The following is a 24011-nucleotide window of genomic DNA, read 5'->3' as shown; positions in this document are numbered from 1 at the left end:
TAATGTATTATAAATATGGGCTTCATAGAAAGTGTTACCAAAATTCTTTCTACAGCATGGCAGAAAAAACAATGAGTCCCCTTCAGTTTTCTGGTGTTGACTGCAATAATCAGTTTTAAACCCTGTTACCCACGTTATTGTTACAAAATGCAGACACAGGGATCTTATCTATGCACAATCAGCTTGTAACACTCCAAAGAGAAAGGAAAACTTGAAATCGCATCATATGACCCCTTTAAATAAAAAGCTTGATGATCAATATTTATATGAGATTATCAATATTTTATTAACGTCAACTGAACAATTCACTGAGCCATTTGTTCAATCCTGTTTTGTTCCCTCTATGCAAGTTAAAAATGAGAGTGTCACTTGCTTTAGTCCTGTGCAATTTAAAAACAATTTTTGGATTCCCTTAGAAAAGCTCAACCTCATATGTTTCATGTTCTCAGCATCAGAAATGGAGCAGCTTCAGATCGGTCCTGCGGCCATGCTGGAGGACGAGATCAGCTGGCTTGATAATTTCGAGCCCACTTGGACCAACGAGCTGGAGACCAGCGAGGCAGACAACATCCTGCTGGCCGGACACCTGCGCCTCATTAAAACCCTGCTGTCCCTCTGTGGCAGTGAGAAAGAGCAGTTCGGTCAGCCACTTTTCAGATAAATATGACAGCGTGATATACATATGGAGATCCGGATGTGAAGTAAACAAATCTTCTTGTTAATGTGCTGCAGGTCCTTCTTTGATCCAGCAGCTGTTGGACGACTTCCTGTTCAGAGCGTCTCGTATCATCCTGAGCAATGACAGCTCATCTTGCACTACAGCATCTATCCACGACTTTCACCCAAAGTAAGAGGAAATGCATTCATTTAAACACATTGGTAAGCAAGTTGCTTCAGCTACCTTTAGTAATTATGTTTGCGTCTCAGGTGCAGTACGGTCAGTAGTCGTCTGGCGGCGTACGAGGTCCTGGTCATGTTGGCCGACAGCTCTCTTACTAGCCTGCAGCTCATCACTAAAGAACTGCTGTCCATGCACCACCAGTCTGACCCGTCTCTCACCAAAGAGTTTGACGTGAGTCCCTTCACCAGTCCTTAAATTAATTTAAGGAAAATTAATTGTACTTGCGTTCATTCCTGTGTCATTGTGTCTGTGTGTGTGTGTTGTCAGTATCTTCCTCCTGTAGACAGTCGCTCTGTGTCTGGGTTTGTGGGACTGAAGAATGGAGGTGCGACCTGCTATATGAATGCAGTGTTCCAGCAGCTCTACATGCAGCCTGGTTTGCCTGAGGTAAAAGTTGCTCTCTTATCACTAAAGTAAGTTTAGCACACTTTCTCACCACTAGGTGACGACCTAACCTTGAAGTAATAGGAGTGAACTGGATCAAGGAAGTGTTAATTGCTGTATTGCTAAAGGAAGGATGATTTTTGTGTGTTTGTATGACCTAGTTTGTTTTAAAATGTCATTTTTTTCATATTTGAAAATGTATTTTTTGTTTAGTTTTTGATTAGTTTCAGTATATTTTCTTAAAAACATTAGCACCACAAATTTTTCCTTCTACCTATGATGATGCATGTCACACGATTAAAAACATCATACTCAACAATACTTCAGTGAATGAATCCAATATTTACTGATAGTCAGAAGTGTTGAAAATATTGAAACTGAAGTTATTTTCATTGCAATTCTATTTAGTTTTTTATCCTATTGTTCCCTACATTTATAGTTTCTGAACTTTTACAAGGTCTCATTTATATATATAATATTTTTATGTACACTGCCATTTAAAAGTTTTAGATTTTCTTTTAGATAACACTTTTATCCAGCAAGGACTCATTAAATTGATCAAAAGGACAGAAAATACATTTATGTGTCTAAGTATTGTAGCTTTTAAATAAATTCTGTTCATTGCAATCATCAAAAAATCCTGTAATAGTAAAAACAAGTAATAGTTTCCACAAAAATATTAAGCAGTAAACAGTTTTCAGCATTGATAATAATAGAAAATGTTTATGTGTTAGTATATTACTGACATTAGACTATTAACCTGATTATTTATTTTATTTTTATTTTTATTTAATTCAGTTTTTATGGTGTTTGTCTTTATAATAGGTTTCGGTAACAATTTTAACCTTGTGTGTGTTGTAGGCTGTCTTGTCAATTGAAGATGACATTGAAAACCCAGAGGAGAGTGTGTTCTGTCAGGTACAGTCTCTATTTGGTCACCTGATGGAGAGCAAACTACAGTACTACATACCTGAAAACTTCTGGAAGGTGAGATCCACTGTTATGATATGTCTGGAACTATTGATATGCACACAGTGAACTGAATTTGGAATAAATGCTGCCAAATGTATAAAATACTAAAGAGAAATTTCTGATGTCAGGTGAGAAACCTGTTTTAAAACAACATTTATTTTATATGTAGCTTATTATAGATACTCCAGAGAATTTAAGGGAAAATATATCAAATTTAGATGCTTAAATGAAAGTCATGAATATTAAAAATGCACTCTATTGTTGTAGGGGTGCTGTGTGTACATTAATGAGGAAAAAAAATTAACTTAAATGATTTTAGCAAATGGCTGCAATATAACAAAGAGTGAAAAATTTAAGGGGGTCTGAATACTTTCCGTACCCACTGTATATGTCCAGGGATTGAAATTAACTTTTTTACTCACCAGCCAATTTGGCTACTAAATTTTTAAGTTACCGGCCATTCATAACTTCTACCAGCCAAAAAAAAACGAAATAAACCAACAGCTTGAGGCTGTCTACATGACAAAGCGACTGTTGCAAATCATTTTGTGTCGGTACTAAGGGTGTGTGATATTGACAAAAAATAATATCTCATGCGCACAGCACAAAGTTAGTCTAACCAGACTACATCACGTCGCGTATGCGTGCACTTTGTAGCTTAGGTGTGTTTTGTTTGGTTTTTGCAATATACTCGATAATGTCATGATGTCTCACACGTTCAGTATTTGCGCTAAACCTGCGCAGATTTGGCTTGCATGAACTTCCCAAAGAAATGAACAAGTGAACATAACTTACGAAAAGTAACCCGCCAAACTGGCTAGTGATTTGACAGCGTTACCCGCCACAGCTGATTTTTACCCGCATTTGGTGGGTTGGCGGGTGTTAATTTCAAACCCTGTATATGTCTATACAGTTTTTATTAAGTTTGAATTACTTAAGTACTATTTAATTACTAATTACTATTAAGTACAATTTAAACAAATGAGAAATATTGGCTTTTTTATATTATATTATATTTTTGTTTTTTTTATATTAGATATTTTATTTTATGTAAATTCATGTTTATTTTTCATTTCAATTAATGAAAATGAAGTACTTCATTGTTGTCATCACTTGGTTGGTCTTGATGCAGATATTTAAGATGTGGAATAAAGAATTATACGTGCGAGAACAGCAGGACGCTTATGAGTTCTTCACCAGTCTGGTGGATCAGCTTGATGAACATCTAAAGGTACAGCTCACCTGAAGTCCCTTGCATACTCAAGTGCTCATACACAGTCTGAAGTGTGTTTTCAGTTCTCCTCATTTTCACCCTTATAGAAAATCGGTCGAGAGCAGATCTTCAAGAACACATTCCAGGGCATTTTCTCTGATCAGAAGATATGCAAAGACTGCCCACACAGGTAAGCCTTAAAGGATCAGCTCATTGTTTACTCACTCAAATATCATTCCAAACCCATGACTTCTTTATAACATTCACTTGAGTTTGTTTTTGGGTTTGCTCTGTAGGTATGAGCGTGAGGAGACGTTCATGGCTCTGAACTTGGGGGTGACGTCCTGTCAGAGTCTGGAGATCTCTCTCGATCAATTTGTCAGAGGAGAAGTCCTGGATGGCAGCAATGCTTATTACTGCGAGAAATGTAAAGAGAAGGTACAGTCTGATGTGTTTTCATTCATAAAGAACTGAAGGAAAATACAGCTGTACTTTGTACTCACACATTCTGTGTTGCAGCGGACCACTGTGAAGCGGACCTGTATAAAGTCTCTGCCCAGCGTGCTGGTCATCCACCTCATGCGATTTGGCTTTGACTGGGAAAGTGGCCGGTCCATCAAATACGATGAGCAGATCAGAGTAAGATTATATGCAGCATCAGCTCTGCTTCAGTTCACTTGTTATGTAGTGTTGGCCTGCAACTACTAACTTACCAAACATCTTACTTTTGATCAATTTAATGCAGGGGTGCCCAAACTCGGTCCTGGATGGCTGAAGGGAAATACAGAAATGTCCTGCAGAGTTTAGCTCCAACTTGCCTCAACACACCTGCCGGGAAGTTTATTGTATGCCTAGTAAGAGCTTGATTAGCTGGTTCAAGTGTGTCTAATTGGTGTTGGATCTAAACTCTGCAGGACACCGGCCCTTCAGGACCGAGTTTGGGCACCCCTGATTTAATGTATCCTTGCTTATTTAAAAATAAAATCCTACCAACCTCAAACTTTTGAATAGTAATATATATTTGATTTGCATATACTTCAATAATTTGTGTTCACTTTTAGTTCCCCTGGGTGCTGAACATGGAGCCGTACACGGTGTCAGGAATGGCCCGTCAGGATTCAAGTGCAGATCATGGAGAGAACGGGAGAGGGGGCGAGGCTGGATCCGGGGGATCACCTCGGAAGAAGGTCACCATCTCTGAGAACTACGAACTGGTGGGAGTGGTGGTCCACAGCGGACAGGCCCACGCAGGACACTATTACTCATTCATCAAAGACCGCCGGTGAGATGGCAAGAGAGAGTGTCTGGTAACGTGTTTGTGGGGTTTTCAGGGTGGTTGCTAGGTGTTTACTTGCTGTCCCAAGTTAATGGAGAGAGTTTGATGACTTGGAAGATGGTAGCACACCTCTTCTTATCAGGCCTTACAAGTTACACCAGGATTTTCCAAACTGGGATTTGTGAGTTGATAAATACTGTATCTAGTTTAGTTATACTCTAGGCTGATAGATCCGTTACATGCAGTCTGCTACTAATCGCATAATTTACTGCATGGCACAAGTTGATTGGCCTCTGCTCCTTCAAAAACCACTGAAACCCTCCACATCCCCAGCTCCACCTGTCTAGACCTGCTATGGGATTTATGTGTCTTTATTCTTACTGCATCAGATCTTACATGTTCACAACGCATGTCTGTATATCTATTGGCATTAGCAAGTCCATATTTGCTCGGCGGCAGCAGGAGCATATAGCAGATATAGTCCACCAAGACCAAACACACTAACATCGTCATATCCATTAATAAGCTAAAACTATTCCATGTTGCCGTGATTAAAATTATTTTAAAATGAAACATTTAATAAAACAGATTAAACATTTTGTTTTTCTCCATGTCATGTGACTGTTAACCTACATCAGAGGACTGTAAACACGTTGATATGTTTTTCAATTATTGAAATCCTAACTTCTAAGGTGGTACTTCAAATAAACCTTTTAGGTCAAAGGGGTTTGGCTGACAAAAGTTTGGAATCACTGATCTACACAAACGTTCAGGAAATAATTCTGAGTTTATTACTAAGGAACAAATCACTAAAGTATGAAAAGTAGTAAGAGATTATGACATGCATTAAAATGTTACATAAAGCTTCTGTTAAAACATTCCAGAAGGCTTGTGGTTGAACAATACGTTTATGAAGTTGTGCAGAGCAGTGGCGTGCGGTGGTGTTTTACAATATAAGCCCTCCCTACACCTACCCGATGTGATATGAGATTTGAAAATGGAGAAAAAAAAGTTTGGTAAAGGGTGGAATCGAACCCGGGTCGATCGCATCAAAAATGACTTTGGCACGCGCTTTACTATACACCACTGAACTTGTTAATTAGCAGTCGTCTTTTGTAGTAACCTTACATTGATGGGTGGAGTTAGTGTAAATAGCTTCTACCAACAAGGCGGCCTATTTGCACTTAGTGAAATAGACACTCCGTTTTTTAATAGTGAACTGATGCTCAGCTGTTCTTTTTAATAGTCAACTTATTTTCGGGGGATCATCATAAAAGCTCTGTAAACACTGCCACAGACATGAAGATACATCTTTCATTTGATCACACTGAGTGCTCACTAACTCACACGGTTATCACGTTTTCAGGCCATTTCAAGTTTTATTTTGACGTGACACAAAGCAGTGGTATCTAAGCGGGTGAGTTGTTTACTTAATATTTTGTCAATAACGCCATCATTTTCTTCATTCAGGCCAAGAACTCACACAAAAACAAGAGGCGGGATTTATCGCATGAACCAATCACATCCAGTAATAACTGAGCATATCCAATTATAGCGCGATGTAGGCATTGCCTCCTCTCATGTGACTTTCCCCCATTCATCTCAATTACAACCCAGAAAGGTCACAGCACGCTAAGGGGTCTCTGTAAGTCTATGGACTGAAGGGAGGCAAGCCTCTGCTGTAACTTTACCTGCGGGTGTCGCTGTTGGACAGTGTTACTTTATAAAAACAAATGAGTTTTATACTTTTAATGTCATATTTACTAGTAATGTTTGCGTTGTTTCATTTTTTTTATATTGATTATTTTCAGAGGAGACCATTTTTTGAGGAGACACTGCCTCCCTTGCCTCCTCGGAGGAAACGCCCCGGAAAGAGTATATTTCCATAATGCACAGTCTATATATAGGACATATTTCAGCAAACGTAATATCTGAAACATGTTTCTGGGAGGTCTTTTACCCACTCTGTGTGTATGAATGTATGTGTATTTATGGGTCTCTGGGGGGCCGTGCTTCTGTTTTTGGCAAGAGTGTTTTTATGAGAGCCTTAAACTGTCCCAGATGCTTGGCAGCATGATGGTGCTTTAAACTGGTGCATTTTTTGAGGGAATGAAGGAATGTTTGGGTGACCAAGCAGAGCTAAGCAATGTCTGTAATATGCATTTTTCAATGCTTTATTTTCTTTTAGGGGTAGTTCACGAGGACGCTGGTATAAATTTAATGACAATGTTGTGGAAGATTTTGACATGAACGATGAGACTCTGGAGTATGAGTGTTTTGGAGGAGAGTACAGACCCAAAGTTTATGACCAATGTAAGTTATTAATATTTCTTTAAATGCATATAAATTACTTCAGCACCAAGTCAGTAAAATAATAATTTGACTTTTACGTGAACTCAAACTGAGGCCTATTTATATGTTTATTTTATTTTATTTTATTTCTTTTTTTTGTTAGAATATTATTTTTTGCTGTGGTAATCATGAACTGGTGATTTATTTATTTATTTATTTGTACTAATATGTAAAATACACCAGTATTTTTATCTTAACTTAGTCTTACATGGATTAAATATCACATTGTCATTTTCATTATCACTCATGTTTATATTATATTAACATCTTGCCACTGTATTCACATGCTATAGCTAACCCCTACCCGGATGTGCGGCGGCGCTACTGGAACGCCTATATGCTGTTCTACCAGCGCATCAGTGACCAGAACTCCCCTGTTCTGCCCAAAAAGAGTCGAGTCAGCATCATGAGACAGGAGGCAGAGGATCTCTCATTGTGAGTTAGCGTTTTACTTCCTGCATGAATGTTTAAATATGGATACACTTATTATTGTTCATAATCCTTCACCTCAGGTCAGCCCCGTCATCTCCGGAGAGCTCACCCCAATCCTCCCCACGGCCACCCAGGGCCAACAATGACCGCCTCACCCTGCTCACACGCTTGGTCAAGAAAGGAGAGAAGAAGGGTCTGTTCGTGGAAAAGATGCCTGCTAGGATCTATCAGGTAGCGATTTTAAGGCCTTTTCATGCATTGCAATTCTAATGTGACTAAAAGAAATGTTCCAGGTCTGACAACATTCATACTATACTGTAACTATAATTATATTATTCATAGTGTTTCAGACATTTTGTTGCTTTCTCAAAAAGTTCACAAAAATTGACATTTTTGGATCTGTAGATGGTGAGAGATGAAAATCTGAAGTTCATGAAGAACAGAGACGTTTACAACAGTGATTACTTCAACTTCACACTGTCTCTGGCTTCTGTCAACGCGGTAAGCTCTGAGCATTCAGCCTCTTTTATAAGTGCTCTATATCTCCTGTACTCAAATTTCAGCTTTATACTGTTTTTCAGACAAAGTTAAAGCATCCATCATATCAGGCCATGGCCAAAACCAGCCTCCAGCTGGCCGTCCAGTTCCTCTTCCACACGTACCTGCGTACCAAAAAGAAACTCAGGTGGGATGATGCTTTTGTTTACAATACTTTAACTCAAGGCCTGTTCACACAGTGTTATTATTATTAAACTCTGGCGTCTTCTCTCTCAGGGTGGACACAGAGGAGTGGATCACTACCGTGGAGGTTTTGTTGTCCAAGAGTAGCGAGGCGTGTCAATGGATGGTCCAGTACCTGGTGGCGCCTGAAGGGCGGGAGATCATCAAGTGAGCATCACATCCAACCCTCTATGCACACATTGGCAATAAAGTCGCCACTGGCTAGTAAATAGTAAAACTAACCAGACTATTGGCACACAGACATGAAACACATATATCTCTATACAGCTTTATATCTATTAAGGGCAGGTGATATACCTGTAGACACGATTAACTGGGTAGCTCTTAAAGTGACAGCAGTCTAATATTTCTGCTGTCTGTCATTCATATTAATCAAACAACAGAAGAGAGAAAATCTCTCACTGCTCTTGACTAAGTCACTTTTGTAACTTTAATAAGAAGAAATATATATTAAATTTACACAGTGAAGAATATGCAGTGTTTTTATACATTTAATTATACAATGTATGTAGCATTTCTTATTTATTTGTTCTACTGCAGTTATTTTTTGTCCTAATGCTTGTAATTAGTGTCTTATTCTTATTTAATTGCTGTCTGTCTTGTCTTCAGTGAGCTTGAGTTTTTATTTGATTCATTTTTCAATTTTTTTAATTTAGGCTAGTATTACTTTTTTGATTTTGACCCTGGTGACAAGAATTATGAAATTTATATGGCATCAAAAAAAAAAAAGGTATAAAGACCTTGTTTAAAGGAAAAAATAACTATATCATTATATATATTGTTACCATGAAATAATGGTCGGCCGTCTGCCGCCGTCGGTGAGCATCTGTCGGGCTAGTTTGTTTGGTGTGTTCCACTCATCGGCTTACGTCGGGCTCACGTCGGCGGCAGTTTGCCCAATTCAGCATGTTGAATTGGCGACAGTGCGAGTGAGAACTCTGATTGGATGCTCAGTTTAGCGAACGAGTCAGTGCACTAGAATTAAAGTGAAAGTGATGAAAACTAGTAAGTAAATGAAGACTGCACAAACAGAAGGCTGTTCTAATGTTACGTGATCTTTCCCAAGCCTTCCAATATGCAAATATTTTCATAGCAACATGAGCCACTTAAAATGAAGAGTTATCATCATATCTGATATTCAAAATGGTACGCAAGCACTGCTTTGTTTACATTTCGTATATCTGCGTTTATCTCGTATATCTTCATTCCGGTTTCTCCTTTTAAATGACGAATATTTACTATTGAAAGCTGCTGATATTGACAGCTAATTCCTCTCACGCAGATGTAGATCGCACATGTTTGTTTGCAGTCGGCTGTAGTCTGAGCGGTGTGTTCAAGCATGGCTTTTTGGTCCGACAACACCGTTGGCTTTTGTCGCCACTAGTTCTTTGAAGTCGGCTTGGTGTGTCCTGGCCTAAAGGCTTCATTTTACATGAAAGGCTAAAATATTTCATAATTCAAAAGAAATTTCATCATTTTGACAGGGAAAAAAAAAATTGTATGCTTTTATATTTCTATCAATGGGAGCAGTGCATTGTAAACAGGGAGAAGAAAAGTGCAACCGTGGCTGCAGTTGCTGCATTCTTACCTTATTTAAAATTAGATCAGCTCTTTCCACACTTCTGTAAATGCATTGACACCAAAAAGTATCTGACACTTAAATTTGCAAAATATAGCATCCATAATTATCCAAATATGTTTTGAGGCACTCATGTCAAATCTTCTGTTGTACAACTGGTTTCTACCATAAGAACTAAACAAAAATGCATGGAAATCCCAGATGACACTTTTGTTTTAGCTAGTGCCCTGTTCCTCCAAAGCCAACTATCGTGAACACCTGTGTTTGTGTGAATGTAAGTGTGTGGTCATAATCGTATTGCTGAAAATCAATAGCATATGTGGGGTACAGTTACAGCTGCTTTCTGTCAACCTGAAATATGGGCCAGTACTGGGATGTTAATGTGTAGAGCATGTAAGCGCGATCTAGCATGACTAGAGGTACTCCGGATTGGGAGTAAGGGGGGGAGGGGGGCATTGTGCCCTGCTACACGATTGGCTGGTTCGTATCGAATGTTAGGGCTGCCCCGATTATCATGCAACACCTCAGCAGAAGCCAGGGAATGTTCCCGATGGTTTTATGATCCAGCTCTGACACACTTCCAACAAAACAAATAGTTTCACTTATCAGTGGAGACCTGGAGCCGTAATTTCATAAACATTTTCGCCTTGGATAGAGCTGGCTCTGCAGGGAAAGTTTCCATAGACCTCCCAACCAGCTCAGATGCGCCAACATCCAGCGTCTCCTACCACATGTTCATGCAAGAACTGGTTGAAAATCAACTGAATTAACATTGTTAATGGGTGAACCTCATGAAGGACATGTTTTTCTCTCTCTGTAGGATCTGTCTGTTGGAATGCAGTGTGCGGGAGGTCCGTGTCGTGGTGGCCACCATCCTGGAGAAGACACTGGAGAGTGCTTTGTACTTCCAGGACGCTGGGTTGGACTGTCTTTTGGACATGCTACTCTCTTTATTGGATAAGGACGTCCCGGATAACTGCAAGAACTGCTCTCAGTACTTCAGCCTCTTCAGTAACTTTGCTCAGAGGGTGAGAACAATGATGTCACTCACTGATGTCCATTAAGAAAATATATAGTAAGCTCCAAAAAAAACAAAACAAGTACCATAAAAGTGGCCCATACAACTGATATTCTGTCTTCTGAAGCCACACATAGGAACCTATGGAACAAATGTAAGCTATTAACTGATGATTTGTTTTAGGGCTGTGGGCCGTGTCAGCTGCTGCTAAAACATTCTGCTTATCGTCGGATGCTTGTCTTCCTTCTGGGACCCAACCGGCAAAACAACCAGGTACTGCAGTGTTCTGCGGCTTTTGAATATTGGGGTTTACTGCTTGCTTAAAGAGGTAGTCCACCCAAGAATGAAAATTTGGTCACCATTTACTCAGCCTCATGTCCTTCCAAACCTGTATGAGTTTGTCTGTGGAATACAATATAAGATATTTTGAAGGATGTTGGTAACCAAATAGTTTCTGTTCCTTGGATTTCCATTGTATGGACAAAAATACAATGAAAGTCAATGGGAACCAAGACTGTTACCAACATTCTTCAAAATATCTCCCTAAGTCAGTCATACAGGTTTGGAATAACATGAGGGTGTGTAAATGATAACAGAACTTACATTTTTGGGTGAACTGTCCCTTTAGGTGCACATGTTGACCTACACTGTTTGATGTTCTGCTGGTTTTGTGTTTCAGCACCGGCGCTGGAATTCAGCACAGGCTCGAGAGTTCCTGCATCTTCACAACACTCTGGCCCTGATCGTGCTGCACACAGACCTCACGTCTCAGAGGATGGAGGGTAAGAACACACGATTTCGGAACACACACCAAAGTTATTATCATTAATGAAAACTATTATGAGGGCATAAAAACGTAATGACGTAAAACGTAAAAGTAAACAAAAAAAATGGAAATTGTAGTTTGCAAAAAAAATGCAAAAAGGCTGCTCTTTTGAACTTTATATTCATAAAAGAATACTTTTGATTTCAACAAAAATATTAAGCAGCACATTTGTTTTTAGTATTGATAATAAGCAGGAATGTTTCTTGAGCAGCAAATCAGCATATTAGAATGAATTCTGAAGGATCATGTGACACACATAATGCTAAGTTATTTTAAATTCTAATAATATTTCACAAATAAATGCAGCCTTAGTGATTTAAAAAAAAATCTTACTGACCCCAAATATTTGAATGGTAGTTTAATTTTTTTTTTTAAATATAATCAACAAAGTTGAATAAAGCATCCATTTATTAGTGCAGTCTTCTGTATGTTTAGATATTAATGGGTCTCTGTGTGAGTGAAGTAACGGTGAGATGTGAATACTGCTGTCCTGTGTTCAGCTCAAGGAGTGTTCAAGCACGCTTCCTCAGGACTGGTGGCTCCATCTTCACCCCTCCTGCCTCTACATCCAGACATCAACACGCTGCTCTTCAAAGCGGAAGGCCAGGTGTATCTCATGGAGGTAATGCTGCCTCTTATTCTCTCTCTCGTGTCTCTGTCTGTCTGTATTGCACATGACTGAGTCACATGTCTTTCAGGTGATGTTTGCCATGCGTGAATTGTCCGGCCCATTGTCGTTTCTCATAGAGATGATCACATATTGCTCATTCTGTAATGAACCTTTCTCACTGGGAGTCCTACACATACTCAAGGTTGGTACCCTGACATTTTAAATTCTAATAAAAATCAATCAAATGCATTAATACTTTGTCATTAATAATTTAAATGTTATTTATTTATATTTATAATTATTGATTTATTATTTTATTGTACACTTATTTATAGGAAAATATATAGTCTGTATGTATATTGTGTAAAGTGAAAAAATGTCATATACAAATATACAACCCAAAGTAATCTCTGAGCTGATCCCTGCCTGTGTTTGTGTAAAAATAAACTTACAACAATCTTTCTTATGACATGTTCTTGTAGAGCCCTCTGGAAACGGCTCCTCCTCACGAACTGAAGAACGTTTTTCAGATGCTCCTAGATATCCTGGTGAGTGATGGCCATGTGCTATCTTGAAAACAGTTTATTGTTATAGTTTATAATCATGTAACACCACTCTTCCTTTGACCTGTCAGATGATAGAGGACCCTCTGCAGTCTCAGAGGCTCAAATATGCATTTGAATCTGAAAAGGGCCTTCTGGGTAAGAACTATATAATTTGGCTCTATCAGTGTGAGTGTTTGTAAGATTCAGTTCATTTGTGATTAATATGTGATTCTCGTTCTTTCACAGCTTTGATGCATCAGAGCAACAATGTGGACAGCAGTCGCTGCTATCAGTGTGTGAAGTTCCTGGTCACGCTGGCACAGAAGTGAGTGTAGAGCACTGGGCTCAAATTAGGAATACTCACTCAATATGGGTATTAACATAGATGAATGTAATTGTATATAATAGTATTGAGTTTTAGGGATATATGATATAATCGAGCCATTTTGGTTATCAGCCAATATTTTTTTATATATTAACTCGTATCTGTTGATATTTGGATATTTAAAATGTTCATGCTAATTTCCTCTATTTTTACATTTTCCTTTGCTGTCATCAAACACTCACTTTTTTCATGTTTAACATTTTAAAAGCATTAAATTAATAACACTATTAAATGTAATCTATAGCAGATCTCAAAATAAGTGTTGATTTTTCATGCTTCATAATTGTGATTGTGATGTCGAATTCACTTGCCTTTCTAGCAGATCCTTTTAGTTTTAAGTAGTGCTGTCAAACGATTAATCGCATCCAAAATAAAAGGTTTTGTTTACATAATATATGTGTGTGTACTGTGTATATTTATTGTGTATATATAAATACAAACACATGCAGTAAATATTTTGAAAATATTTACATGTATATATTTATATTCTTATATATAAATATTTTGAACATATATACATAACATATTTTTCTTAAATATATACATGCATGTGTTTGAATAAATATACACATTATACACACACATTATGTAAACAAAACTTTTATTTTGGATGCGATTAATCGCGATTAATTGTTTGACGGCACTAGTTTTAAGTAGATTACTTTTCCTTCATTTAGAGAAAATAGTATTGAATTTTAATATCAGGCATTTACCAGTTATTGGGCATAATGCAAAAAAGAATTACCAGTAATGGCCAGAATTTTAATATTGGTGCATCCCTATTGTTGTTATGATAAGCCAGTACCTGCCTGTAAATTACATGCCTGATATATTAAATGTCTACTATTTTTAAACAATAATTCCACTTGAAGCGAAATCGCATGTATAAAAAACATTTTAATATACAGTAGAAAAGATTGGTAACTTTAGTACGATTTAGTAAATTACTATTTGAATCGGAATAAATAATGTCTAATATTTTCTGCTTCCAATATCCGTGTTTCTGGCAGAAGTGATGTTAAATGTCAACAATGTGTTTCTGTTAGATGTTCTCCAGCAAAGGACTATTTTAAAGAGCTCTCAGGACATTGGAGTTGGGCAGTGCAGTGGCTCCAGAAGAAGGCAAGAGACCACAGATACACATACACACACCAGTACTTCTTTATTGTGAAATAGCATCCATTGTTGAATTCCCCTTCTCTCCTCTTTCAGATGTCTGAGCACTACTGGACACCTCAGAGTAATGTATCGAACGAGACGTCCACGGCTAAAACCTTCCAGCGCACCATCTCAGCACAGGTACTGCACTCACAATTCTTTACATTGTACATAACCAGAATAAAGTGATTATGTATTTGTCAAACGTGAAGTTGAAAACTTTTGTGAAACATTTTTCTTCTGTTTTGATGTCATGGAATATGTTTGAAATGCTGGAACTCTATTGGGCACATTTACACTTTAAGTTTTTCATCTGATATTTATATTTTACTATATTGCAGCTTAATTTCACTTACTAAACACCAGTAGTTTTAGTTAACAACACTTTTGGGGAAAACTTCATTTTGAATCCAGAAAATAATTTGTGAAAATCCTGGGAGTAAAAAGTCCTATTTCTCTCTCTTTCTTCCTTTCCCTTTCCCTCACTTTTGTATATCCTTCATGTTTTGCTTTCCTTTGAGATGAAAAAAAAAACACTGCAATGCAAATTTAAGCGAATTTCAAAGTTTAAGCTAAATACAAAGTTACATTTCTACAAATTACAATGATTTTAAGCTTTGTCTTAAAATGTACATCTTTAAATAAATGATTTACCTAGAGCTAGCCACCCATTTTATGAGCCATAAGGAGGGCATGTGAACTGCTGAGTGAAGTTTAGTGAATGCTGGTTTTTGTGTTTAGGACACTCTAGCTTATGCCACAGCTTTACTGAACGAGAAGGAGCAGTCCGGCAGCAGTAATGGATCAGATGGCAGCCCAGCCAATGAGAACTCAGACAGAAGCCTCAGACAGGTAGAGCTCTGTCTGTCATTAATTCAGCAGTCCATCATCAGTTACATTATATGATAAATTACACTAGTGTTTAATAAAGAATTACATTTACTCTTTTACCATTTCCACCTCTCTTTCTCTCAGGGATCTGAATCCCCCATGATGTTGGGCGATTCTCGAAGTGATCTAGAAGATGTGGATCCATAACGCTTCTCATTGTTTTTGCGCAACAAAACAACACAAAAAGTTTCCCTCCGACAGAGAGATGTTGTGGCTCTAAACAGACAATCAGAAAACTGCATTTGATCTTCTAGGGACTGGAAATGGAGAGACCAGTAGCAGCCAAAGGGCCCATCGGAGAGTTCGCACTTCAGGCCGAAACGTGAACAGAGGCGAATATCGTTTTTTTTTTTTTTTTTTTTCTTCTGTTGGTTAAAACCTGGCTGGATGAAATTAGAGTTCAGATCTTGCGAGTTATTTCGATGTTTCGTCTGGCTTGATGAGTTCTGTCAGACCAGTGGGACTTAATAAAAACGAAGGCGTTTGTTTCCTTGACGTTTTTACGCCGAACTACTACTATGGTGCCAGACGGGGTGTTTTAAAAGCAGTCAACGTATATTTGCCAATGTAATTAAGTAGATACTATTCATGAGAAATGTAAAGATGTGTTCCATAAGTGTAATTTCAAATGTAAAATAATATTTTTAAGAATCCTTTACTGATTTTCTTTATTTTTTGTGGATCTGTTTGAGAGGTGCCTCAAATTTATTCGAAAAAAGAAGAACTTGCCAAGTCTCTGAGAGTCAAATAATCACACCGTTTTTCCTTTTTCTTGCTGGTATTTTTTAAAGCACTTTATATTTGAATTCAGTTTGTGAGAAATTCATCACGTGGAGACAATAGCGGACGTCCCTCGCTGCTCTCTGTCCATCGAGTTTCTTGGATAGGAACAGCATGCAGCAAAAGACACAAGCTGTTTACACAAGTGCTAGACAGAAATATGATGGTGGACATTGAGGACGGACCTTAGGGCGGAAGACACATCGCATCAGCAGATGCGTCCGGAGACACATATGCAACACACAGAGACGCTACTGTCCAACGAGCTTTTTTTCTTCCTGAAAGACAATGAGTGCTACAATCAGCAGAGTTTGTCATTGAAAAACTGTCTCATTTCTTTCTGTTTGTCTGTTTTGATGTTGTCTCGTGCTGCTTTGGTATGAAGATCTAGGGACGTGGAGACACTTTCAGGGTTTATTTAGCCAAATTTGTCCTTTTTTTGTTTGTTTACCTGCATCTTTTCCATTTAGTCTGCCTTACGCAATGCAAATCGGATGACAAGGTGAGGATGGGGCGGGAAGGGGGAGGGGAAAGAGAAAGACGGAGGTTGTTGGAGGGACCGGAACGTTCTCACAGAGTAGTAAAGTGCCTTTACTCGACTCCTCTCCTACGCCGCTCGCATCCTCGCCTTGAGACAAACCAGTGGACACGTCATGCTACACAAATGCCTGAACCCACTCAACATTACGATAACAACGCACACATGTATACTCGGATGGCTCGGCCACACTCATCTCAGAGTGCCATACGAGGACACGGGCGGCGTCTTGTGCGTCACGGTCCCCTGTCTGAGCCGAGCCTGTGATGTCCTGCTTTCAGGGAGTCTGCAGAGTGATTCAGCTGCCGTTTGCTGCTCATTTTGTATTTAGACTAGAACACTTAGCGACATTGCTTCAATGTTTACAGCGGAAGGACCTCAATGCCACCTCACACAAACGTTAGTGCTGCTTTTTACCTCGCAGTCACCTGCTCTTCGCAACTTTCACGCACTTCTGTGCATGTTTGTACGTGTGAGAGACTTTATTGCTGGAAAAGAACTGCATAAACTGGCCGAAACCGCTGAGAGAAGGTGGTTTATAGAATAAATCTTAAACCAGTCTAAGTGGATTTGCTGGTTTATGCTGGTGTCTCAGCCCGGCTAAGTTGTGTTTAGGTGGTTTAGTGTCCCAAAACATTCAATGCCAGCCAACAGACCAGCCTGATCAGGCTGGAAGAGCAACTAAGGGAAGCAAACCAGCTTAGACTGGTTTAAGATGACAGAGCCAGCCTGGTTCCTTAGCTGGTTTTAGGGGAGTTTTGGGCACATAAACTCTAGGTTGGTCAGGGTGGGAGACCAGATAAAACCAGCACCCTGTTTTAAACTGGTTTAACATGTTTTTTTTTTTCAAAAGGGCCAGCCTGGTTTTACAGTCGTTTGGGGCACTTACACTTAAGAGTGCCCTGACTAGGAGACCAGGTCAAACCAGCACACCATCTTGAGCTGGTTTAACATGTTTTTTTTTTTTTCTTCATGGCCAGCCTGGTTTGTTGGTCGTAGAGTGGTTTGGGGTACTTAAATTCAAGATTAGTCAGACTGGAAGACCTGATAAAACTAGCAGACCATCTTAAACTGGTTCACCAACATGTTTGTTTGTTTTTTTCAACATGGCCAGCCTGGTTTGCTGATATTAGAGTACCTTGAGGCAACTAAACTCAAGATTGATCAGGCCAAAGGCGTGGTAAAACCTGTTAAGGCTGGTTTAAGCAGTCTTTTTCAGTATGGTCTTTGACTTTTTGTCTTAATAGTCAGCAAAACACTGCAGTACCCACAACTGCCTTCATGCTTTGAATCAGTAAATATTTCACTGCAGCAGATGTGGTAAGTGTTTGGGGTGATTTGTTAGGTTTTAGGATGACCCGAGGATTATTTTGAAACGTTTCAAGACTTAAAGGCACACGGTTCAGTTACAATAGAGGGCAGAATTCATCAGATCAGTGCCTAAACATAAGGCATCTTTATTATTTTGCTGAAATATGCACATTTGCAAAGATATCACACTAATTTCAGCTCAACTGCCTGCTTAGGTTTTCACTAAAGGAGCCTTAAAGATATGGTGGGGTTACAGTTTATAACAAGTGCTGTAGTCTTCTTTGAAATATGGTATACTTGAGTGAACAGGGTGTGTTAAAACTATCCACAAATTTGATCCTCCTCCCTCCAATCAATCTTTTTTAACCTTTCCTACACCTGTAGATGCTGTACCAACTGCTCGGTAGATCTGTGATGAGGCTTGTGTTTTTAAGCTGGGTGTCAGGACAGGGTTAAAGATGCTTGAAGAGTTTTTAATAACTGGTGATTCTTTGATTCATTTCTGCTGCGAGTGTGTAAAGGAATCTGTTAATGCATGTTAAAACCACATTTTAATTTGTACATCAGAGTTTGACAATGAAAACATTTGATATAAAAAGGAAAAACTGGAATGCACAACTTTTCAGACTGTGTGATTTTGTATGTGCCAAGTCTGAAGTAGACCATTACATGAAGTCATAAGTTTTGCAATACAAAAATATACATTTATAAAAAGAATTACACTCTTATACACAGTGCACATGCATAATAGGAGATGATGCTCTTGCCAGAAATAGTGAAAATAGACCTCTGTTTCAATTCAGAATATGTGCAAACATCAAAGTGGTATTATCTATTATATCGGTTACCGATATTGGAGATTTTTTAATTTAACAGTATTGGTACATATTTTAAATATATTCTGTTAATATAAAAATGAAAATTGCTAGGTCAACGTGTTATTATCTATAATATCGGTTACCGATATTATAGTTTTTTTTTTTTTATTAAGCAGTATTGCTACATTTAAAATATATTGACTGATATTCTGTATTTCATTGTACATGCTTATTTCCTCTATTTTTATAGTTAGCTGTCATCTAATACTCGCTTTACTACTGTTAAATGTAATTTTTAGCAAATCTCAAAATGAATACCCATTTTTCAATGATGCCTGAATTCAGTTGTAGATTTTAAAACAATTGATCATCAATTTTAGTGTTTTTTTTATTATTAAGGAAAATGGTAGAGAATTTTTATAGCCATAACATGAAAATAATTATCTGCATCAGTCTGAATTCTAATATTAATGCGACAATGCATGTATAAATGTGTTTTGCTGATTAAAGGCCTTTTAAAGTGTTTTAGCGCTCCTTGTAGAGTTTCAAGATTGACTATGGTTATGTCCAGAACTGGTTACAATGCACTTCTCTGTCATGTAATATTGCATAATGACAGAACTGAGCTCACTTATGTAACACCTCCAACTATTATATGTGTTATAGCAGTTATGTCCATGGTTTAGAGAAGTGAGAAATGAAGAACACACATCCCTCAGTGGTCAGATGACTTGTGGGACAGGCGGTGCCTGCAGCAGGTGGCGATGGCGGCAGCTCCTATATCTCCTCCAGATGTATGAACTACACAGGTGTTTCCCAAAGCAAATGCCCCACGAACGACAGAACCATGTGACAGACCCTGACAGCCTGTCAGTGTCCACAAGTCTTCACATGAAACCTCCACCTGAAAGAAAGATGCAGGTTAAAGTTGCTCAGATACACCAAATCATGTTTTGATGAATCCACAGTTGTAAAACAGATTCAGGATTTAAACCGCAACTGTTACAAATATTAGAAGCCATACATTAGTTTTTGTGTTCATTGTGTCAATGGAAACTTCTTGAGAGTAAGTCACCTGCTCGCTGAGACCCATAGAGTCGTGTTCTTTCAGCCGGCACTCCAGAGAGGATGTGTGGCAGCAGGAGGCGTATGACGTTACATCCTTTTTAGCACGACATGCCCTGCGGATGCCATGTAGAGGTCGTTCAGAGTCCGATGCATCTCCAGATGAAGAGGAAGAACTGCATCCTGCAGGGAAAGATGACAGTTGTGAACATAAATATACAATGAAACTAGTTGTCTTGTAGTTTAGCATAGAGAACTCAATTCAAATTCATTTTCATCGCCAGCGACAACAGAAACTTCACTCATTAAGTGAATTGAAGGAACAGTTAATCCAAAAATGAACATTTACTCACCCTCAGGCCATCTGAGATCTAGATGAGTTTGTTTCTTCCAATTGGAGAAATGTAGCATTACATCACTTGCTCACCAGTGGATCCTCTGCAGTGAATGGGTGCCGTCAGAATGAGAGTCCAAACAGCTGATAAAAACAAAACAATAATCCACAAGTCTATCAATTAGCATCTTGTGAAGTTGCGTGTTTGTAAGAAACAAATCCGTCATCAAGATGTTTTTAACTCTATTAGTAATAATGCTTTCTCCAGTGAAAGTCATTTCATCTGAATCAGGAGAGAAATATGTAGTTAAAACAGATTGACTTATTCACTGAAGGAAGCATTATTATTATACATTATGGACTTGTATTTTGGCCAGGCAAGTTAAAATGCCTCATTTTGATAGATTTGTTTCTTACAAACACACAGCTTTTTTCTTCACAAGATGTTCATTGATGGACTGGAGTAGTGTGGATTATTGTGATGTTTTTATCAGCTGTTTGGACTCTCATACTGACGGCACCCATTCACTGCAGAGGATCCATTTTGTGAGCAAGTGATGTAATGCTAAATTTCTCCAAATCTGTTTTGATGAAGAAACAAACTCATCTTGGATGGCCTGAGGGTTGAGTAAATTTTCATTTTTGTATGAACCATTTCAAAACAAAAGCTCAATAAGAAGTTAATAAGAATTAAAAAAAAAGGTATTAAAATGTTCAAATAAAATGTTATTTTATTAATATTCATATTATGAACTATATTTTTTTATTATTAATAATGTATTTTTTGTTTATAAAAAAAACTTTTTTATGGACATTTTCATATTATTGTCTGGTAATTGACCAAAACCCAACAGACTTTTAACTTCCCCTGAACCCAGAACATTCCATCAATTAACGATAATTTCCTGAGTTTATGAAAAATACGGCAGTGTGAAACCATCTGTCACCTGTCAGCTGGTGGTCTGGAGGACATTCTGCATCCGCGCCTCTCTGGGGACTCTCTAACATCTGGCACTGAGCTTTATGGCCTGTGCAGCAGCGCGCTACAGCGAACACACCTTGCCCTCCATTCCCATTGACAGCAACACACTCTTTCTGCCCATCTCTCTCCTGTCAGAAAGGAAATGATTATTTGGTGAGCAAAAATTATTTTAACTTAACTTTTTTATTTTTGAGCAATCTAAACAAACATTCTTTGCTAATCACCTCCACTCTTTCTCCAGCTCTTGCTCCGTTTTGTGAGAAACTGGAGCAGCTCAGCATCTCTTCACTGTGACGACAGCGGGCTGTAGCTGTGGCCAAACCTTTAGCAGCTGACCGCTCAGACCAAACGGATCTACAGAGTAAATCCTCTCCTGTAAGAGAACACACATGTAGCGGAATTAAATGACCTTAATGGTTGCCAATATGTTTTGGACATGGTTAGTACTGTTTAAAATCTGCCTGCAAAAATAACTAAACCAGCTTGGGCGTAAATACACGTATTTACATGTATTTATGTGTATATATTTAAATTCATATAATATATAAATATATTAAATCTATAAACGTAAAAAATATATCCATGCATGTGTTTGTATTTATATATACAAAATAAATATACACAGTACAAACACATATATTATGTAAACAAAAACGTTTATTTTGGATGCGATTAATCATTTGACAGCACTAGTTTATAGTAATTTTGATCATTTGCTTCCTTGTGGAATAAAAGCACTAATTTCTTAAAGAATTAAAAAAAAACTTTTGAACAGAAGTATATATTTATAGTGTGAATAACAGTAATAATGTGAAAACCTCCTCGTTCCAAACGCCCCACACGTACAGGGCGTTTATTTTAGACTTCCTTGGCATATGGCAATACTGACACCAGATGTATGTTTTTATTTTCTTTTAAACATCTTAATTTTTTTATATTACTGTTTATATAAGTTTATATACATGTTAACACAACTAATTATAACAGGACTAACAATAACAATATGTGCCTGATGCTCTACGGGGAAAAAAACGTATGACTTGTTTATTAGTATCACTTAGCATATGACTAATTATACATGCATTATTAACTAATTATATATTTTTTTATATTTCATATTTGATACACCTGACCTAATAATTAAACAATCTGCATGCTATAAGACAGTAAATGCACTTTGCTTGATTAACAGAAAACAAACCTTTCATATATCAGAATAGTTTCTTTTAATTTCATAAAAAGAATAAGGTGTTCATGCGATCAATTCCAAACGAACACATCTAACTCAACAAAATCAGGACTAACACCCCAGACACAGAAACGCAGCGATTTTTCCTATGCATTTTTATTCCCCCGCGTCCTGTGTGTAAAACACGACGTAGGCCATTTGATTCACACTGATTTTGAAAACCTCCTCGTTCCAAACGCCCCACACGTACAGGGCGTTTATTTTAGACTTCCTTGGCATATGGCAATACTGACACCAGATGTATGTTTTTATTTTCTTTTAAACATCTTAATTTTTTTATATTACTGTTTACATAAGTTTATATACATGTTAACACAACTAATTATAACAGGACTAACAATAACAATATGTCTCTGATGCTCTACGGGGGAAAAAACTTACGCCTTGTTTATTAGTATCACTTAGCATATGACTAATTATACATGCATTATTAACTAATTATATATTTTTTTATATTTCATATTTGATACACCTGACCTAATAATTAAACAATCTGCATGCTGTAAGACAGTAAATGCACTTTGCTTGATTAACAGAAAACAAACCTTTCATATATCAGAATAGTTTCTTTTAATTTCATAAAAAGAATGTGTTCATGCGATCAATTCCAAACGAACACATCTAACTCAGCAAAATCAGGACTAACACCCCAGACACAGAAACGCAGCGATTTTTCCTATGCATTTTTATTTCCCCCCCTACACTCTAAAAAATGCTGGGTTGTTTCAACCCAACTTTGGGTCAAATATGGACTAACCCAACTTTTGGGTTAAAAATTGCATTTAAAAATTTAACCCAACAGCTGGGTTAGTCTATATTTGACCCAAAGTTGGGTTGAAACAACCAAGCATTTTTTTAGAGTGTATTCACCTATTTCCCCCCCAAAGTATTTTCCTTAACGAAGCATTTTTGTTAATATTTTTAAAGTTAATATCAGGTAATATTACCAGTCCCACAATTAGTTCATTTAGCAGGTGATCTTACCTTAGTGCACCTGTAAAACTGGGCGGATGGCCTGCTCTCTGCTTCAGGCTGGGTGTCATCCTGCAGAATTAAAGACAGGATCATCTCTTCATCCTCAGTGTAGTCTTCATCACTCTCAACTACAGCCACAAGACCCAGCAGAAAACTCAGACAGCACACCGTCACGAAGCTTTTCATTCTGTGGACCGTAAACTAAGCAATATGAAATAAGTCGTTTTAGGTGATATTGCTAAGAATTCCCTTTTTTTGCACTATTGTTCGTCATATAATAAGGCAGGCGTATGGAGCCGAGAGATTTGGAGCTGAAGTGTATCCTCGTGTCATTGAACATTTGAATCTCTCGGACTGACTGAAGCAGAGGTGGGGCGTGCTGACGTTTCACTGTCCTTATATCGAACGATGTCTCGTTAATAAATACAGCAGAAGAGGAGTCAGATTACAGTCCGCCCACACACATTTTATGCGTTTACTATTCCTGCACAGACATGTAACATTTGCCAAAATGAAACCTGTAAAATGAAAGTGTCAATTAGTTAGAGGCTAAATATGGATTGTGAAATACAGGGGGGAAACAATTAATAGCTGCTAAACAATTAAATGTAAATAGATTCGTAGTACAATTGTATTTTTAAAAAAATTTTTCAAGCAAAACAAAAGGAAGATGCAT

The 24011-nt window shown here is 37.8% G+C and overlaps 2 protein-coding genes across 2 annotated transcripts in view; one reads left to right on the top strand and one right to left on the bottom strand.

Annotated features, from left to right (window-relative positions):
- usp24 (ubiquitin specific peptidase 24) overlaps positions 1-15934 on the top strand; it is a 77949-nt gene extending 62015 nt beyond the window's left edge. Inside the window, exons 40-67 of the mRNA XM_016267027.1 lie at positions 450-641; positions 733-847; positions 928-1072; positions 1169-1288; positions 2147-2272; positions 3390-3488; positions 3578-3660; positions 3767-3908; positions 3990-4109; positions 4532-4752; positions 6935-7059; positions 7392-7533; positions 7611-7761; positions 7936-8031; positions 8112-8215; positions 8305-8418; positions 10671-10878; positions 11052-11141; positions 11548-11650; positions 12195-12316; positions 12393-12506; positions 12787-12852; positions 12939-13005; positions 13096-13174; positions 14281-14356; positions 14447-14533; positions 15134-15244; positions 15368-15934. Coding sequence (XP_016122513.1) covers positions 450-641; positions 733-847; positions 928-1072; positions 1169-1288; positions 2147-2272; positions 3390-3488; positions 3578-3660; positions 3767-3908; positions 3990-4109; positions 4532-4752; positions 6935-7059; positions 7392-7533; positions 7611-7761; positions 7936-8031; positions 8112-8215; positions 8305-8418; positions 10671-10878; positions 11052-11141; positions 11548-11650; positions 12195-12316; positions 12393-12506; positions 12787-12852; positions 12939-13005; positions 13096-13174; positions 14281-14356; positions 14447-14533; positions 15134-15244; positions 15368-15430 — 3281 coding nt within the window. The 3' untranslated portion in view covers positions 15431-15934. The remainder of the gene's footprint in view (positions 1-449; positions 642-732; positions 848-927; positions 1073-1168; positions 1289-2146; positions 2273-3389; positions 3489-3577; positions 3661-3766; positions 3909-3989; positions 4110-4531; positions 4753-6934; positions 7060-7391; positions 7534-7610; positions 7762-7935; positions 8032-8111; positions 8216-8304; positions 8419-10670; positions 10879-11051; positions 11142-11547; positions 11651-12194; positions 12317-12392; positions 12507-12786; positions 12853-12938; positions 13006-13095; positions 13175-14280; positions 14357-14446; positions 14534-15133; positions 15245-15367) is intronic.
- Positions 15935-16028: 94 nt separating this feature from the next.
- Positions 16029-21485, bottom strand: LOC107581459 (proprotein convertase subtilisin/kexin type 9-like). The gene is made up of 4 exons (XM_016267026.1): positions 21336-21485; positions 21077-21239; positions 19806-19978; positions 16029-19634 (listed from the first exon to the last, which is right to left on the bottom strand). Exons 1-4 carry the CDS (start codon positions 21390-21392, stop codon positions 19446-19448), a joined length of 582 nt encoding a protein of 193 aa, XP_016122512.1. The 5' UTR covers positions 21393-21485; the 3' UTR covers positions 16029-19445.
- Positions 21486-24011: the final 2526 nt, after the last annotated feature.

This window comes from Sinocyclocheilus grahami, unplaced genomic scaffold (genome assembly GCF_001515645.1).
Source record: "Sinocyclocheilus grahami isolate Dianchi unplaced genomic scaffold, SAMN03320097.WGS_v1.1 scaffold35.1, whole genome shotgun sequence".
Taxonomy (NCBI): Eukaryota; Metazoa; Chordata; class Actinopteri; order Cypriniformes; family Cyprinidae; genus Sinocyclocheilus; species Sinocyclocheilus grahami.
Note: the sequence above shows the minus strand (reverse complement) of the source record. Positions and strands in the feature narration are given on the sequence as shown.

What these genes read in the sequence shown, in the direction of transcription:
- LOC107581459 (XM_016267026.1), bottom strand. Translation starts at nt 21,392, where the DNA reads ATGCTGAGCTGCTCCAGTTTCTCACAAAACGGAGCAAGAGCTGGAGAA. An exon ending in TCCAGACCACCAGCTGACAG is followed by an intron (nt 19,979 to 21,076) that starts GTGACAGATGGT and finishes CTTTCCCTGCAG; the next exon opens with GATGCAGTTCTTCCTCTTCA. An exon ending in CTATGGGTCTCAGCGAGCAG is followed by an intron (nt 19,635 to 19,805) that starts GTGACTTACTCT and finishes TCTTTCTTTCAG; the next exon opens with GTGGAGGTTTCATGTGAAGA.